This window comes from Orussus abietinus, unplaced genomic scaffold (assembly GCF_000612105.2).
Source record: "Orussus abietinus isolate OABI.00-Male unplaced genomic scaffold, Oabi_2.0 scaffold13, whole genome shotgun sequence".
NCBI lineage: Eukaryota > Metazoa > Arthropoda > Insecta > Hymenoptera > Orussidae > Orussus > Orussus abietinus.
Window position 1 is genome coordinate 526050 of NW_019394887.1, and position 19081 is coordinate 545130.

The 19081-nt window shown below is 41.4% G+C and overlaps 3 protein-coding genes across 4 annotated transcripts; 1 reads left to right on the forward strand and 2 right to left on the reverse strand.

Moving 5' to 3' along the window:
* The first annotated feature begins 365 nt into the window (after window positions 1-365).
* LOC105696466 lies at window positions 366-2975 on the forward strand. Its single transcript, XM_023433415.1, has 8 exons — window positions 366-386; window positions 545-766; window positions 944-1038; window positions 1115-1252; window positions 1448-1683; window positions 1924-2144; window positions 2263-2528; window positions 2634-2975. The coding sequence occupies exons 1-8, from the start codon at window positions 366-368 to the stop codon at window positions 2920-2922; spliced, it is 1488 nt and encodes a 495-aa protein (XP_023289183.1). The 3' UTR covers window positions 2923-2975.
* A 99-nt stretch (window positions 2976-3074) lies between these two features.
* Window positions 3075-12297, reverse strand: LOC105697519 (endothelin-converting enzyme homolog). 2 transcript variants are annotated; one of them, XM_012420886.1, is made up of 13 exons: window positions 11230-11388; window positions 9265-9378; window positions 8388-8559; window positions 8046-8255; window positions 7660-7940; window positions 7202-7300; window positions 6845-7015; window positions 6518-6666; window positions 6119-6341; window positions 5556-6015; window positions 5313-5459; window positions 5078-5217; window positions 3075-4874 (listed from the first exon to the last, which is right to left on the reverse strand). In XM_012420886.1, exons 1-13 carry the CDS (start codon window positions 11254-11256, stop codon window positions 4698-4700), a joined length of 2370 nt encoding a protein of 789 aa, XP_012276309.1. In that variant the 5' UTR covers window positions 11257-11388; the 3' UTR covers window positions 3075-4697. The 2 variants fall into 2 exon arrangements, with proteins under 2 accessions (XP_012276309.1, XP_012276317.1); XM_012420894.2 differs by lacking the exon at window positions 11230-11388 and adding an exon at window positions 12144-12297 and having other exon boundaries at window positions 4698-4874.
* Window positions 12298-12856: 559 nt separating this feature from the next.
* On the reverse strand, window positions 12857-18960 carry LOC105697543. Its single transcript, XM_012420912.2, has 6 exons — window positions 18715-18960; window positions 17891-17943; window positions 17617-17697; window positions 17107-17327; window positions 16558-17008; window positions 12857-16379 (listed from the first exon to the last, which is right to left on the reverse strand). The coding sequence occupies exons 1-6, from the start codon at window positions 18775-18777 to the stop codon at window positions 15398-15400; spliced, it is 1851 nt and encodes a 616-aa protein (XP_012276335.1). The 5' UTR covers window positions 18778-18960; the 3' UTR covers window positions 12857-15397.
* Between the last annotated feature and the right edge of the window lie 121 nt (window positions 18961-19081).

Here is a 19081-nt window from a genome sequence, read left to right on the forward strand (position 1 = left end):
AAAGTTCAAAAACGCGGGTGGCTAATGTACTTGCCACCCGCGTTTTCAAACGTTTCCCATGTTAAATATATTTAATATTTTTACCATTTTTTTCTACATTGCATGAAAACATGTTAATGCATTCATGGGAAGTCTGGGCGTAATCCAATGTCGATACATCTCATGACAGAAAAATCAATTCAAGCTGACGTTCACCTGATTTCGTTCTTTTTCTGTATTGAATAGAAAGCTAAAGTATTCAAAAGATAGGAAGAAAGAGTCACGCCTTGTAATTGACATCGAATGAATCCAAAAGAATTTATTATCGCCTTATTTCTTCCTAGATTTCTCAGCAACATTCAATGGCGAAATCTCGGCACGTAAACATGAGTATCCTTCTAATCTTAGTGAGTACCATAAATGATAAATAATTAATTACCTAGTACAATTGAGTCAAATTAATTGCATTCATTTACAGAAATTTACTCGGTAAATGAACTAGGTGCGATCAAAAGTAATCGTGAAATTAAAATTGGAAAGTAATTACGATGGTTAAAATTTTCAGTTACTATGTGCATTAACTAGAGCCGAAATGTGCCTGCGAATATTGAAAAACAAATCGGATTATCCTGCCATATTAAGGATTCCTGGACGCATAAGAAAATGGAATTCAACGACTAAACAATTCGAATTGTTGGAAGCACTTGCTTTAAATCGCAGCGCAATTTGCAGCGTGCAATACACCAACGACATGCGAGGAAAAACAATTACAGTCGCCACTGATATGGTATAAATTATTTCACGCTTTGTATATTCATCTAAATAATTATTACAACAGCAGTAATTAAAAAAATACATTCTTCCTTTTATTTTCTCTTGAATAGCATTTTTATACTGTAAACATCAAATTACAATTGTTTGTATTTTGCCTTTAACGCCACTCAGTAAATTAATTTAATTGCAGATGTTGCCATATGTAATGATAAATGCAAACAATACCAAAGTGTCCGGATACATCGGAGATGTGTGGACGACTTTGGAGGAAACTCTAAAGTTTAAGTAATGACTACTATTTTTTAATATGAAAACCCGCAAGTATTGTCTTCATTTTCTTATGCAAATCGAATTTACACAGAACAATCTACCGAAAGGAAGGACTAGAAATGTTCCAATTGCTTTTCCAAGGACGTGTTGATGCAGTGCTTGCAGCAAGTGCAATTCATTCTTATTCTGCTGGTTATTACACTTACAGTACGCCAGTAACAACCAGTTCGTAAGTTAAACATCGTTTTTATAATCCCTTTATATATTTGAACGAAAAAAAAAAAGCGTATGCATATATGTAACAAGGCAAGAAAATGACAATATCAGGTTTAAGTTATAATTTTATAATTAATGATACTTAATACATGATCACTTTAGATTGTTTATGTACATAATTAATACGTGTAATACATTTTTCTTATAGGTACGCATTGTTTGTGCAGCCGGAGGGTTCAACTGTGTCAAAATGGTGGTACTCGAACATCTTCAGTTATGGATTATGGTTAACTACGTTTCTCTCTGCCCTGTTTCTGGCAGCTACGATAATGATGACGTATTCCATTAAAAAAATCACTTGCAAAGATTACGTCGACTGCGACGACGAATTAGCTGCTCCTTCTTTCAATTTACTTTGCGTGCTTGGTGGAATAAGCGGGCAAGGTAAATTCACCAAAGAACATGTATATTTGAGTCGTAAAAAATAATATATTACTTGCAAATAATTATTTCCACGGATGAAAAATCTCTCTCGCTGTATGTTTTAAAGTGTCGGACAATTTCGATCGAGAAATCCCGAGAAAATGATTTATTGGCAAACACGGATCGTAAATCAAGATGGCGTTAAGACGCCATTTGGAAATCTCCGAGCCCGCAAGATTTTAATAAATCTCTTGACAACAGGTTTTCAAAAACTGCCAACATGCTGGTCGTTGAGGGTGATCGTAATTTCTTCATTGTTGATGGGAATGTTGCTGTCATGTGGATTTAGCAGTACTTTAACTTCCTCTTTGGCAAGCAAAGGCGTCTCGCTTCCGTTAACGAGTCTTCAAGACGTATCCATGAAACGAACGCATTCTCTGTGTATTCGAAACGACAGTACGGCGTACTTGCATCTGACAACGGTACTTATATTGAAAATGACAAACTTGATTTGTAATTTTTTTTTTTCTTCGAAGAAAGTCAATTGTTTTTAAACAATGTACGTCTATAATAAATCCTTTAGTCATGTCTTCTTGTCAGGATTGGTCTCCACTTGGCGAGTTGAGACCAGAATGGAAGGGCTTGGTGAACAATGGCTGTCCAGATATGCGAAACCGAAAGAATTTAGCTTCCGAGCTCTGTCAGCCCGGCATGGTGTATCTAGAAGCACCTGATGTATTTTTCTCAGTTTACCAAAAGGTCCGCAACAAGTGTTCAATTGTTCAGATACCTGGGGTCTATTGGCGTCTAAAGCTTGCCATTTTGCACGCCAGGGCGGCCAAGCATCGGCACCTCATCAACGATTAGTAAATGCTGCCCCCTTTTCTTTTATTCTGCAAAATCCTGACTAGAGAAATTTCATAAACTTGTAAACACAAGTATTATTAATCATCTCAAATTCCTCTTTTTAGTCTCCTGCGATTGCGTTCCGTGGGAATCCTGACGTATCTAGAAAAGAAATGGATTTCTAAGGAGCTGCACCACGATTCAACGAATCAACAATGGCGCAGCTTCAGTCCGGTCGAGTACGAGCATATTCACGTGATTTCCTTAGGACTTTTCGCCATGATGATAATTAGCGTCATCATTTGCATCGCGGAGAACATTTACTTCATACTGACAAGTGCGAAGAAGAAGCAGCTTACGATTCCAAGAATTGTGAAAACTCGTCGTCAGATTACTTCTCCACGGTTGTATTAAGGGGAAGCACCTAGCATCATTTTTCTTGTCCAGTCATCATGTGTAGTTCATTGTTGCAGAGCTTGCTGGACTTGTTGGTGAAAGATGTTAAAGGATGTTTGTTATCAGAGACTCTGTTCCTGTTTGGTACAACGACGAAAAGGACTTCTGGCTTTGGTAAATAAATGTATTTTATATATAGCGTTGTTTGTACAGAAAGTATTTGGCGCGGGGCGTAGTTCCCGAGAAAAGTACGTTGCACTAATTTAGACGAATCTCGAGAACCAGCACTCGCTTACCGACAAACACTGTACAATTAATGACAATATTAATGTCTATACAAAGTAGCACAGGTACAAACAACAGTAGTAATGTACTACACCGATACACTACACTAATACTCGTACCAGTATCAAAACTCGTACGCAATATCGTCGAGCGTCGGTGGCACCATAACCTCACCTTTCCTTCATTTCTTCCTCGTGAGTTAAAACCCACATTCTTTCATACCGTTAAAATCTGACACGAAGTGCGAGAAATTGTATATTTAAAGTCTACGATTAGTTTTTACGTCACATTTGGCCGATCCTAACCTCTACGTCCCATGTTACCGTGGAAGAAAAAATTGTATTTTGGCCGAAACATGATAGAGCATGATAAAAACATTTTGCAATTGCGTAAAAACCAAAAGTAGACGTTCTTATAAGACTGTTATTTTCTCCCCAAGTACTTCTTTAAGGTTAATTTCTTTCGTTCATATTTCCCTGTTATGCTTCCTTGTTTATGTTTATCAGAATATAAACGCAGAATGTATATCTCAAAAAATTTGGCATTACTGCACGGCATTTACCCTAAGATATCTCTCTCTCTGCCATCCACTTTCTCACATCTATTTCTTAGGTTTCCGTGAGAAATTAATACAAAAAATATATTTATAAAAAGAATCTGCAACATCGAATTCTACCATTCTAAAATGTCCCTGCCTTCCATATTCGCATTAGCTACTTTCTAATTTCATAATACTGGCGATAGGTATTTCGTTCAAAACCATGTAATCGGTACACGGTAGGTGAAGAGGTTGCACTGGAAAGCATTTTCTGAGAAAAGCTCTGCGAACGATTTCATAATCTTTTTACAAAGCCATCGATGACCTCACGACAGTGTATTTTACACACTCTATCAGTAAAATTCTAACGGAGCTGCGAACTAAACTCTTCAAAGTGACGTGAAATCTTGGAAACGTTAACTCGGGCCGGAATACCGATAACTTCAGGCATCTGAAATCAAAGTAACTGGAAATCCCCCATCCTTGACTAGGAGCGCTCTGAGTGGATGTTACGCCACGAATAAAATAAATTAACAAGTTCATCTCAACCGCCGGTAACCGACAGGAGTTTCCAAGGCCAGTATACAATAAACAGCAATTTCGACACAAACGGAACCAATTGTAAATTGGTTCAGATAGAAATGTCTGACCAATCACAGGGACCAGTGGTAGGTTATCCCACCTTATTAATTCGCACTGTAATTCGGTACTCGACGCTTGTGGAGTTCAATAATTCCCGTATCCGTTTCTCTTGCAGAAGAATCTCTTCCTATGGGGTGAGAATTCTTCGTCGACGCTAGATTCGTTCCAGAGCTTGCGGATTTTTTTCGAACCAGCTGGTAAGATTCCGAGTCGGTCGGGTTGTCCTGGACGATCTTCAAATCGCGGCTCGAAAAATCTTCTCATCAGAAATCCTCGCGCGACGAAGACGAACAATTCATTCTTCTTCCCAAAAAGGATTTGGGGGTAATTACCAGACCTCGCATTTGTGCACGGGGTTCATTCTGGAGCCTATAGGGCAATTAAACTCGGTCGCAAACTCCGCCAAGTTGGACAAGGGTGCGTTTACTCTGTACTTCGGTGGACAATGAGAGTCTTTCTCGATTTGTAGGCCTATCGTCTCGGAAGTCAGTGCCGAGCACCATACCTGAAGATGATAACGTGCTTTCATGATACTTGACATACAGGAACAAATTATTGATACAGCATGGTAATTCTAAAATGTAAATCAAAGAACGATCCGTGGGGTCGTTCCGTAAGATAATTCGATAACTTGCCAAACTCGGTGATCGAACATTACGAAATAAATTTAATATTAACTTAAGTCTATCGTAATTCATTAACTCTCACCTGAGCAAAACTGAGGAAGAAGAGTTGACGATGTGTCAGATTTAAACCCGGTAAAGGTAGCTGATCCTTATAACTTTTAGGTGTCGTCAGGTACGCGTGATAAGCCGCCTTAAGACCTCCATTATCAGCAATGTTTTCACCTGAAGAAAATTAAATTATGATCGATCGAATTATCCCATATCCTCTGTAATTTATATGTACATGGCGCAGTAAAATTGTTGAAGTCTTTATTCACCTAAAGTTTGTCGCCCGTTTACATGACGACCCTCGATTTCAAATCCATTGTACTGCTCCACGAAGCATTCCGTCCTGGTCTTAAACCTCTCTATCGTAGCATTGTTCCACCACTGGTGCAAATTGCCATGCAAGTCATACTCTCGCCCTAAAAGAAGCGATAATTAGTTGATGAAATTAATAAAAAAGTGTCACAACACTTTTCAGGTTCATTGGTATTTCTCTGATCATCGGTCAACTTTACCTTGATCATCGAAGGCATGGGTGAGCTCATGTCCCATGACAACTCCCATGCCTCCAAAATTGAGGCTGCTGGGATTCTCCATATCGTAGAAAGGACTCTGAAGTATCCCTGCAGGGAAGACGATCTGATTTTTCGTCGGGGTGTAATAAGCGTTCACCGTGGGCGGCGTCATTATCCAGGTGGTCTTGTTCACCTCCTGGTCCAATTTCTCGAGGTTCTTCTTTAAATTGTACTTGTTCACCCGGATGTTGTTCATGAAGTACTCGTTCTGCTTGATGCTAAGCTCGTGATATCGTTCATCTAGCTCGTAGGGATTCAGAATGAAGTCTGGAAAGCCAATCATATCGGTGATAGCGTTTGCTTTGTCATCGGCAGACTTTCGAGTTTCCGCGTCCATCCAGTCGAGATTCTTCAGATTCTTGATAAAGGCTTGTCGCACCTCGTTCACCATGTCTTCCGCCTAGGGATAAAAAATGAGCCATTGTTCTATTCAACGTTTTGTTCCTAATATTTCACTCTTTACTCCTGTTTATATGTGCTTATCTAATAATTCTTCAACTCACCATAGGTTTACTTTTCCCATGGAAAACCTCCCGAACGAACATGGCTCCAATGGCGAACCCCATAACATTGTTGGCGTCGTTCACGCAATATCGCCATTGTTCCTCACGTCCTTCCGAACCGATAAGAGCTTTTCTTAATCCCTTATATGCGTCTCGGAAAGGCTTCGACAAGCACGCCGTCAATGATCTCACAGTTTGCCAGATCAGATAATTGTTCAGAGTTCTGAAATGGGAACAAAGTATATTTTTTTAATGTCCTTTGAATCCCCATACGACTTCGTAATAAACAAGTAACCGCGTAACTGATTATCAAAAAACTCGGTGGAGTTTCGCGTCGAGTACATTAAAAATCATGTGCGAACGGCACCGAATATTTAACTAGTTTGTTAATTAACCTACACTTTCCCTTCCGTCGAATTGTTATACTCTAGGATGATCTTCGTCAACTTCGTGAAATACTCCGGCGCATAGTTGACGATCATCGTTTCATTGTTGACTTTTTTGTTGACTAGCAGCGTTGCGTTTCGGAAGTACTCCACCCACGACATCTGTAAACAATTAGAATTTTACATATTTCTCCTCGAATCATTAATAATAATTGTACACCGATTAAAAAGAAAAACATTGAAATCAATTAGATACATCGCATTGGTCAGGAAACTCGGTAGAGTTTCGCGCCAAGTACGTAAAGAAAGCACGCGCGGATTCTTATATACAATCACGTACAAATGGAGCCTGTTGTTGAAGATCATCGATCGACATGAGGTTGTAAAGTTTCTCTTCGTCCCTCCTCTCCTCTTGGGGTGTTGTAATCTCAGCTAATCTCGTTTCGAAGTCGATAATGCCCTGCATTGATTTTCTTGTTGTATTTTCTTCCCCACCTAGTAGCACGCCGATCTGCAGAGACAATTATTCAACTAACACCATGAAAAAAAAAAAAATAGGTTGACTCAAGGAAACATGTATTGCGACAACAAAATCATGCAAAATCATTCCCCAATGTCGGATTGAGTCTCAGTCGACGATATATATTTATTTATATACTTCAGTCAACTAATCTATTTTTTTTCTCATATACCGTACCTTTGTCATGTAATCCAAATATGCGGCCAGCACATTGGCATGTTCCGTTTTGTTCAAGTAGTTGTCGATTGTTGGCAGAGTCAATCCCCCTTGGTCGATCTTGAACGAGCCAAAAACAGTATTGCAGTACATTGCTGTCGCTGGATAAAATACACGTAAAGCGAATGACATTTCTTACCTCCCTTATCTTTAAACTCTTAATTATCAAATCGGGAGATTCATTCATCACGTTCGTAAGAAAATCATACTGTACAGGAGTCGGGTAACAAGTAAATAAAAGTGCATTCGGATAAAAGAAAGGATATCGAGGAATAAAATCCCCCTCGCAATCTCAATTAACAAAACACGTGTTTATACGTTTTGTAAGCGAGATTCCCACTTTCACGTCGCCTTAATTTCTGGACACAGAATTAAGCCAAGATCCGACTATTTGGAACGAAATTAACGGCAAAACGTACTTGTATGATGTGCCTGGTGCTATTTCGGTCATCCTCGCTGACAGCCCATGAAAATAAACCGCCCATGTTGTAGACGTTTTGCAAAATATGCATGCTCCCCTGGAGAGACCACGTGGATATGTTGAACTTGCCGGCGATGCTCCATCCACCAACGTTATCCAAAAGATCCAACATTGGCCTGGCCCCAAGAGCTTCTATCGTCTCATTCGCATCCATACATGATAAATAATAAAGTTTGGCCTTCTTCTCAGCCTGGGACTTCATCTCGCCGAACGGTTTCTCTGGTAATCACAAAAGTCACTCCATAGAACCCATGAATTACTTTCTGTCATCTCTTATCAGCCGAATTTCATTTTCAAGGTGCTATCGACGACGAAGAATCTCACCGAGGACATTTTTCACGACCAGCTGATTTTCCTGCTCCAGCTTCCCAAAAGTGCCCCACATGCTTTTCCCATCGGGTATGGGATTTTTTTTAATCCATCCACCACACGCGTACTCGTAAAAATCGTCACATGGATTGACCGCGTTATCAATGCTGTTTATTATCGAAGCCGCCACGGTCACGCAGTGCTGCGTCAAGCAATGTGTGCCATCTGAAAGATAAACTCTATCCTTCAATACGGTAATTACGGTAATTACGATTTAGGTTTAAAGATAGGAAGTGGCAGTAAACGCCTCCTTGTTGCGACAATCGCGGACGTTATCAGTGGCAGTGTTTCATTCACCTGCTCCGTGGGAAGTAACATGTAGAATTTGAGACTCGTCCCATCCATGTTTGCGACTGATCATGGTGGATAAAATGACGACCATGAGCACGAGAGCTGCACAAGCGATGAGCAAGAACCTCTGCAATGCACCCCATGTCCTGCAGGATGCAGTGCGCTGCATTACACTCGGCTAAAAAAAGGATAAAAAATTTATTAGTAAATTTAAGGTGACAGAAAATCTTTAACGCGGCATTTTGCCATTCTTAACAAGTTTTATGGGGTTCGGTCCTATCATGCAATATTATAGATAAGCGAAGATTGCAAATGCGCATTTATGCTATCCTACGTTTCAATTGAATAGAATCTCGCAAGGGTGTCTGCGAATTGAATCGTCCGAATGGGAAACTATTTTCCTTACGTGCCGGAAACGGAAATGAGACTACATTAACCCTTTGCGGTCATAAGGCGAGCTAGCGTGACAAACTATACGCGTGTCCATATGCAAATGGTTAATAATGGCCCATTGTGTATGGAATAATTCCAATACCTCACATTATCACATCCCTATGCTCGTTATCAGGCATCAACAAGTCATAGTAAAAGTCGTGCAAGAAAGATTCTAACATCGAATTTCTTTACTTACATACATCCGATGTCATAAATTAGTTTCCGACATTTTTACCTCTTTTACGGTATAATGGAGGATTCGGGTCTTGGATCTGGGAAGCATCTTTTTACCATTTTTACGGTACAATGAAATTCGTGTCTTGGGACTAGGAAGCAGCTTTTTAGAAGCGAATCCAAGTCGACGTTTCGACCCTGATGATTTCTCCCGTAAAGTGCATTAGACCATTGTACCATTACTCATGCAGTTACGAAATGCATGCACACTTACAGTGCGATATCCAATGTGTGTGACGGATGCACTTATTCCCTCGCTGTTCAGCGCCACGGATCCTATGCTGCTGCTGTCTTCATCCTCAAACTCGGCCTGCTTGTACCTCGTCATCTGACGAACAAAATAATTAAAAATAATATAATTAAGGGAGAGATACGATGTCATCTAAAATGCACTCGCATGCGCCTAAGAATTTTTCTTAAAAACATATGAAATGTGCTATTGTGACCGAATTGAGGTGAGCTTGAATATTCCGTTTTCACGTCCTCCTTTATGCTTGGGTAAAAGAAAATATTGGATATAATATACGTCGTCTATCCCTCTTCGGTTTCATAGTCTGCTGAGCATCGATTAAATGTTAGCTCCTGATGTTAGGCTAGGATTGCGCATTTGCATGTTTCGGGCAAAACATGCCCGGGGCAGAGTCGCATTATTTCCAGTTATTAAAAATTCATGAGTCGCCGATGTTAATACAGTATTCAAATGACTTCGCTTCTTCCCATCACCTTGCCGTTGGATCAATTACCCCCTGCGGTTTTAATTTCTTCGGGACTTAAATTCCCGCTTTACTGGAAGAAATGTTCAGTCACGTGCATAATGTTTAATGCATTTTATGGTTAACGGTGCCACAATTCCAAATGATTTTTCAATGACATTTCTGGTTAATAAGATCGTGGATTGATGGCCGCGCCGCGTTGTTTGCAATTAATGTCATCTGCAAATGCTTAGCCTTCGGGTTTGTTAACTTAAGGCGGCGCGAAACCTTGAAGAATATTACGCGATCGGCACTAAAGGACGTATTATTATCAAAGAAAATCCTCGGCCTTGTAAAGTGTACACCGATATTTTCTAAACAAACGCTGCACCCAATTTATTCCAATTCATTACGTGTCAAATAATTATTCCTTGCATTGGCAGAATAAATTACGGAATTTCGACATCGTTGTCGTCCCCGATGAATATTATAGACAAGTTCGACGATTTTCAACTACTGTGCCGAAGTCTCTGATAACGAGCCGATAACATCGATATCGCTTATCTGGGAGAAAACAACATCTCGATGGAAATATCTTTTACGATAAATGCGAATAAGAATATGTCTCCTAAATGAGTGTATAGTCTAGCAAAACATACTACTCCACTTTTTATCGGGATACACGTTAAGTCAATGTTGCATTTACGATGCGATAAAATCTGGACAAATAATATTATCGTAAGAGATCGCTCGTTTAACTGTTTCCGATAAAACGATAAACAGCGAGCCAGTCACGAGGGTAATTTGTTTGTTGTTTTTTATTTCTCTGGTCTTGTACGGTCGAAGGCAAGTAATGGAGTTCAGCTTTCAATTTGCATATGAATAATAATAATGAATCGTTACATATTGGGAAAATCGACTTTCCAGAAAAAAGCGGAAGCAATGAGATTTTCCGGATGTTAATGAAGTCGTTTCCTCTTCCGGCAATCTCGCAATGTCAAGACTAACTTCATTTTCGGAGAATGCCTCGAGATTGCTGTAAAGCTATTGTGAATCATGAATGAATGAAATGTGTCATTACTGAACTGGAGCAAAGCCCCCTGACCTCTTTAAGCTCTTTCTGGGATGATTGAAGAGCTTTCAAGTGATCAGTAAAAGCCTGCGGCCTACAAATCCTATTTGATAAAAATGAATGCAGCTTTAGAAATAAACTGTTCTTAAGTTCATATAAAACCCTGCACATTTTTACATTATCGAAAATCCATGATTGGGAAGAAATTAAAAAAACGAACAAGTTTAAACAATCTCAGTGGTGGGTTTCCATCGAATCATATGAAATTTCATTTTTACGCTATCAATGTGCGTGTTTCATAACGTGATAATATATTCGCAGGGAGGGTCAAGAAATTTCTTCGGGAGGGACGCTTTGGAGCTTATAAAGAGACGGGTTGTATATGAGCAAAAGCTTAAAAACTCGAAGGAATCACCTCTCCGACGCAGCCGTTCGCGTACATCCGCCGGCGCGAGTTTTTAGCCGGAGCTAAAAATACGTATAAGTATCCACGTGCCGTTTGCGCGGAGCTTCGAGTCGTTGCGACGAGCGCGACCGCGAAAGCTCAACTGGCGCGAAGCTCACCCGCCGGCGGTCCGCGAGGAACTGCGACGGCGAGGGCGCGCATGCGTCTGACATCTCTAACAAAGCGCGACAATGGCGGATGGCGTCGTTGATATTGCTCGCTTCTATCTAAACATTTTACGTCCAAACGGTTTATCGGGTACTCCAGCAATTACTGATTACCCGCACTCGTGATGAGTCATGTGTTACTCGCGCCAAGCACACGGAAACGGAAGAAAATACCGAAACCATGTCACATGATATTTCAGTGTGTTAAGTGGTTTTATCAGACCATTGCAATTTCACGGAATTTTAACGCGATGGAATTAGACATTTTTAGAGATTTAGAGTAAACGAGTAATTCATGTTTAAGGTATTAGATTTATGTGTTTGATAAAGAATGGTACTCTTTAACTTCATTCCCTTTGTTTTATGGTATCTTTAAATTAAATGGAGATGTTTTTTAGGAGGCTATAAATCCATAAGCGTTTGTGAGCCTAAAGGCGTCTTAGTCGTAAAATTCCTGGCCTGCCTGTCGATTTATAAAACATCGTTTTATAATTGAACATACCCCTCATGGTTCGGAAATCATATCAAACATCAATTGAGATAGAATATAGACATCGAGATATTCAACAGGAATTTCTTTTAGATTTGTCGAGGCGTGAAATTAATTGCCAAAGCGTAAAATTTCACCTTTCAACCGTCGTCATGAAAATGTCCTCAGTGAGCGAAAATCTCGAAAGCACTTCTACCCTTTTTTTGCCCCAATCAAGTGACACTTACCCTCACTGACATTTTGTGTATCACTACTGGTACACGAAAGCTCGACGTTCGTGATGCACTCTTTTAATCACCACATAAATCTCGCGAGTGCCGAAACCTCGGCCTCGGAAGGACTCAACGTGGAGTTAAAATTGCTAAGGCATTTTCTATTTTGCAACTGGATTACAAAACTGCTTTGGGTTTTAGAGACAGCTCGCGGGGATGCTTCCCCCTCCGCCAGCCCCTTTATTGATTTCCCGTCGACGCGGTTACGATGTCACCTGCCATCTTCGTCGGCCCGCCACGTGGAAACGCACAGCCTTGTATCGTTTCCAATCTTATCGCGAAAATCCACTCGAGTGAACCATTCGATCGAGTCGTTTGGTTTTGCAAGAATCTCAGATTTTCCCCGATTATCCGACAATTTTGGGTCGCGCCAAAATCGCGCCGGCCATGCGCGTCCGGGAGGGATGACACGCGACCGCCGCTGTTAATTTATTTGCAGTTCTCGGTGCACCTCGATCTTTCTCATTACCTCGAAAATGTGAACACGTTGGTGCGCCGAGCTGGAAAATTTTCGAAAACGCTCCCGGAGTTTTGAGTCGAGCAGTGACCGGCGAAACTTACGTAGTTTCCGCCCAAAACAGGCGGGACATTTGAAATAGCTATCGGAAATCGTGATTAAAATAGGAACGACTTCTTCGAATGCCGCGTTATTTGAATAAATATTCCGTGTCTTTATTTTCATCGAGACGTCTTTACATTAGATACAACTTTCTTTACAGTGTCTTCTTTAATACGAATGACTGCGCGTTACAGTAAAGGGATGTTCTCGAAAATTGCATTTTCGTTAAAAGCGGCACGCGCGTTTCTTGCATGTCTGCAGTTTTGCATCTGTACGGATCACACTACGATTAGGACAAATTTTTAGAACTTTCGCATTCCTTCTCCCCGGTCATAATTCAGAATTACAGTCACCACGTTCCATCGATCCTCTCGTAATAGAAAAGGTGTATTTTAATCATTCCATTTATGTACAAGGGACAAAATTTCGCGGACGTTTTTTGACGTTTCCAAATCACGTAGCGATGCCCACTTAAAGGTGTACATGAACAATGGAATAAATCAATTGACAAGGTTATACAAGTACCCGTTATTGTATGAATTAATGCTTCGACAAATTCAAGTTTTCCCGCTGGCATTAAGAAAAGATGAAAAATCGTACAAGAACTTTTTCAAGACAGATCCCGTAATTTCTCGCGTTTATCCAAAATGCCGGTTGCCTGGCAACCGTTAATGAAGCGATTATTTGTAACGAGTTAAACGGTCCTGCCAATACGGATAATAAATAATAAAAGTACAGGTTTAACCACTTAAGAGTGGAGGATTTTTGAAAATTCGACGACGTCCGCATCGGCTTCTCGAAAAGTGGCGAAATTCGTGCCGCGCTTAACATTAAGATACTTATAGCTTAGCTTAAGGTAAACGACCATCTTACGAGTGATTAGGACTGGTACCAAAAAATAATTCTGTTTATCTTTGCTGTCGTGACATTCCTGGCTAGATGACGATCGTCTCATTGATTGCGATACCTCATTTTGAGACTTTGTTCGCCATTGGCACATGCGCTTTTGGACCGCTATTTGCAAAAAGAACGCAAACCCCGCAAAACACTGACTTTATTAATAACTCTCCGTTTCTCTCTCCGCTGCCGGAAATGAACTATCCAAAGAAATAATAATCGCGGTCTAGAGATAAATTTCAGACATTTTTCACAGTGAATAATTCTTCCCACGCGTGGAATCATGTAGATAAAACCTCTTATCAATTTCGTACAGCTGTAAGAAATTTTAATTCGCTAAATTAATTTTATCTCCGGCACGGAAGCGTTGCCAAAAGCACATTAAACAATTCTGAATCGCGTCATATTTACAAATCATGTCTCCTTATATCCGCGGCAGTCAAATTAAAAGTGATAAATTATCGAGAGAGATGTAAATCACAGTACAATCGATATGCTTTTACAAGGCGCAGCTCATTTCCTGGATGAACATTTCATTTGACAGCATCTCCTTTAACATCTCCTTTAACAAAAACTGCGCCCGGTCTTTCGCGAAAAGCCGAATATTAATAGGATACATTAGTTTTGGTTCTAGGTGAACACTAAAATGGCGAGATCCACAAACGTCGATTTTTTTTCTCGTGTTTTCACGGCGTTTCGCTCGATTATCATTTTCACTATTTCACTCTCTCCCTTTCATTCATGCATGCGCTAATTAAGACAAGGATCCTCGTTACAATTAGCGCTCCATCGAGAGTTTTAATAAGGAAATCAATTCGCGATATTTAAATGCGATTCGGCTTCCTCTCGCTATAGCTACGTACGATTTGAAAATTTGAAAATCCGAAAAATCCCGCCAGATCCTCGAAGATTTCGGATCCTGGCGATCTACCGTAGATCTTTTGAATTCCAGACACGTGCGAGTACATAAAAATTAAACATAAATAATTAAATCCTGCCTTCAAAAACCGCCCAGTCTCAGTTTTGGCAACTTTAGGTACACGTTGGTAATATTACAAAACATTGAAAAATCCCGTAACGTTTGATGCACTTTCCGGATAGTTTCCAATCGTAACACAGTTCCAATTTCTGGAACAATTGCAATAGAATTGCCGCACAGCTGATATCGGAACGCATTCTAAATTTGTGCATCTGACGTATTTTTAGACTTTTAGGTGAAACGCGTAACGCGCATGCGATTGGTCGTCTTTCTTATTTACTTAAGTGACCAATAACGTGATATTCGGTATCGGATGTGACCAATCATACGAGTCCATGACATGCATCACATTAGAGCGGAAACTTGGTCACGCGACATCTGCATTCGGAACTGCGAAGTAGGTAAAAATAAGGTCATCGTTTACAACGGCAGAGATTTTTCGTTTTCCTGACTTAAAGCTTGAAGGCCACGTTGAAATTGGACGTACCGAGCGAGCGCTACTCTGGAAACGAACGAGAAATTCGAACATGGAACACAAAGACCAAGATCCGATTCCCGCGGCAATTTCGGTACAACTTAACCCCAAAGTTGACTCTACCTGAGATAAAAAATATTACGACTATTCGGTATAAAAGAAGATTCCCAACTGAATAGCGGCAGGATTCCTGCCCGGAAATAAAGTGCGATTCACAACTACGAAATATGCAGATCTAACGAACAAGTAACACGACCCAGATATGTACAGACATGACGTTGTTGCGCTTGTAGCGTGGCTCAGTCGAGAGACTTCGACCTGTCTAACCTCTGTTTACTTTCAAATGTTAAACTTAAGTTCGTCCCCCTGGCTGGGAGCGGCGAATTCCTGCCTTGCCGCGTCGCTTCGACGTTAGAAGTAAGTGGAGCTAATATCACATTATTGGATGGATTTAAACGAGACGGACTGGCGGCGCCGCCTGGCGAGCTCGCGGCGCACTGCGACATCGCTCGAGTATCGTCCGGAGAAAGTCGAGCTGCGGTAGAGATGGATTCCCCCGGTGAAGTATCCGCCTTTTCCTCCCCAGGTGGGAGTGGCCTGGAAAAGTTTCCGCCCATCTGGCGTCCGAAGCCAAGCCCACTCCCAGTCTGCGACCCGCCCCTGGCAAACCGTGAACCGCCTACTGGTTGCGGTTCCTCCGGTAGACGTGGCTTCCAGAGACCGGCTCTCACCAGTCGTTTCTCCCCTTCCGACGCCATGCCCTTCGGGTCTATCGACGACCCTATTGGCTCGTTCTCGAGGAAGCGGCGCTTCCAGAGGTCCTCGCCACGTCTACCCTCGACCTGGCTTCCCTTTTTATGATCCCTCGAATCCAGGAGCGACCTGGAATTACTTCGTTCCTTCAGGTTGCCTCCCTCGGCGTTCCTCGAGCTCTTCCTTGTGGACCCTCGAGGATTCCCTGGACCTGACTTTAAGGAACTGGACGCTTCTTGGTTCTCGCACTTCCTCGACACTTCCGTTACCTGGGAGCCTCTCCTACGCCCGGAATCTGCTTCCTCGGGAACCACTTTGTCCAATTCCGGCTTCGTGTGCACCCTAGGGATTTCTGTCCCAGGGGAGGATTCCGATGGTTCCTGGCCCGAACCGCTGGCACAGTCTATGCTCAAGATCGTGTACCTCTCTGGGCTGGACTCGTCACTGCGGGGGACATTTTCTACCTCCGATGGGTCCAGTGGCCTGTCCACGTTGAATGTCTCGAATGTGTTGATGGTGTGGTATAGTCTGAAGTATAAATATACTTATTATAAAACACCGATTTACAGATATCTTACAAATTTTTTATGCGAAATATAATTTCATGGGTGTCAGGACTTTCCCTATAGCCTTCATAATTACGTTGTAAAGTTTGAATCGATTATATCACCTTAAATAAAACAACAGTAGGCGGAGAACTACTAACTTGAAGGCGTTTCTAGTGACGTCGTCCCCACGGCAGACCGTTGGTAATCTCATGGCGAAACCAGCGCACCGTCGCGGGACATTGGGGAACCACGCTGCATCGCGACTATCTAATGGAGGCATTCTAGATATTCCCGGGACACTGCCCAATCGCAGCCCGTCCATAAGTACGCCGTTGAGTCTGGTTGGCGGGTAGGCGTGGTTAAAGCACGGTGGGAGGGTCTGCGCCCGCCCTGAGGCGTGGCTTAAGGGCGACCTCGAGCCCTCTGGCGATGTGGGGCTCGGGATTTTGCCCCGAGTCTGCGCTATCACGGTCTCGTAGCTTGGCGGAGGACCGTACAGCTGATAATAAGGACAGTTGCTATCATTCAGGACCACACTGGTGTTCTGGAAGTGAGCCGAACTGCTCGCGGCGCCGTTGTACCCTGACGACGCCATGTTGCGATGTGGACCTGTCGAGGAAAGATGTTTCTTAGGTGATATCAAGTCTTGAAGTGACGAGTTGGAAACTATCAGTGGATCGAAGTCAATGGATACTACGTTACAGTACCTTTCCACATACGGTGGAGTAGGACGGTATTTCTAGCGGAATTGTACGTAATGCGAGCTTGCTGCGCTTGGCATGTGGGGCCTCGGAGAGGGTTCTGAGTTCTGGAATTGGAAGATCTACTTGGAATGGCCGAGGCAGCGGCTCTGTATCTCCCTTGGAGCCAATATCGATACCACCACCCACCGCCAGAACACACCAGGAACATGATTATCACCAAGAGCCTGAAACACACCTTGTTATATCGGTCATCTATATTTGACTTCCACCGTTTTACAATAAATCTAACAAAAAAAGTCCTCTGTCATTTCTTCAGTGAATGTATAGAATGAAACATAATGTGTCTATATTCTCGCTAGCTCTAAGTTTATTATCAAAGTTCTTTGACTGGAGATAATTCAATCGACTAGCTCTCAGTATAATCTAATTAATTTTTAATGCGATTAAAAGCCAGGCACTCCTAGCCGATAATGTGAAATAATTTGTATAGAGAGGTATTTCAGGGAAACTCACCAATAGTACCACAAATGATAGATTTGGAATCCAGGAGATACGCAGCAACCAAAGTTGCAGCAGTACTCATTTTTTGGACATCTGTGCAAACATGTAAATGATTACACAAATACCACTTAATTGTACATTAATCTAGTTCATTGAAAACGTGCTTAATCATCTGTAACTTCTATGTAGTTTAAGCATGCTTTGCCTAATAGTTTGATGTTCAAACTGATCTAACTTCACTAAATAGTTTAAACAGACATGAAATGTAATAAATAATGATGCTCACGCGTAGTATCTTGGTTCTCCGTGTATTTCAAGAGCACAGTATTTTGCTTCTGCCTAAAGAAAGTTTTTTAATATAGTACGATATCTCATAACAATGCCTAATAAACCAGGAATAATTAAATTTTAGGCATAATACATGACACTTATATCTAAGTAATACTAATAGAAGTGTTTTTCAGTATATAGTAACATATCTCTACCAACTATATTTAATTGCACTTACTAAGTAACCATCACAAGAAAATTAAATAAAATGAAATTAACAACAATGTATTTTTATTTCAACAAGATAACACGTGTACGTACAAAGCATATAAATTAGCAAAATATGCATGAACGAGCATAAACTAAAAAAGCAGCATACAATAGATAATTTATAATAACAATACATATATAAAATTATCAGTGTCACGAAAAAAATTAAATTAAATACATAAAGTACATGCAAAAATAACAATAATTAAGTGCACGATAATTAAACGTTCAAGTGTTCTGACCATGCAAACGATTAAGTCTTGTGACACCACCAACTCGATTCCAAGATTTATTTTCAATTATTGAGTTACAATTTCAGTTGACGATAAATTCTCCACTTTTATCCAGGCTCTCGCAGCCTCTATAAATTCTTGTTAAATTTTAGAAATATTAAGATTTATAAAATATTAAGTGTCGCAGGACTTTTCAGCCAGCCCAAATGTCAAGAACTCGGATATACTTGATTTCAGTTCATCGGGCTGACAATGTTGTGTAGAAGGTGCAACGGACAACAGCTGACTTTGACAGAGTCTACAGGTTGATCGGATTCGTTAAATGATTGCGACCTACGTAAACTAAGCACTGAGATATTCCGGCGACGACGGCGAGCTTCCACTTGGCGTGCCGACCCATGGCTCCTCGTTATTCGTCGGGCTCTTCGGTGCTTCCGGTGGTTCCTTTGTGACGGTGGGCTCACGGCCAGCCCGCGTTCACATCATTCCTTTGACTTTGACTCGACGGCCATCTCTCCCTCGGGAGCCGACTGTCGTAATCTGCACACGACATTGCCGCGAGTCAAGCTTATTGATTTCCACGTTTTCGGCGCTCGTCGAATGACGTCATAGCACTGCCAATATGGCTGCAAAGACGTAATCGTTCGGGCGTGGAATATGCAGCGGCCAGATGGCGGACGCGCGAGCATTAAGTGCTGCTCCCA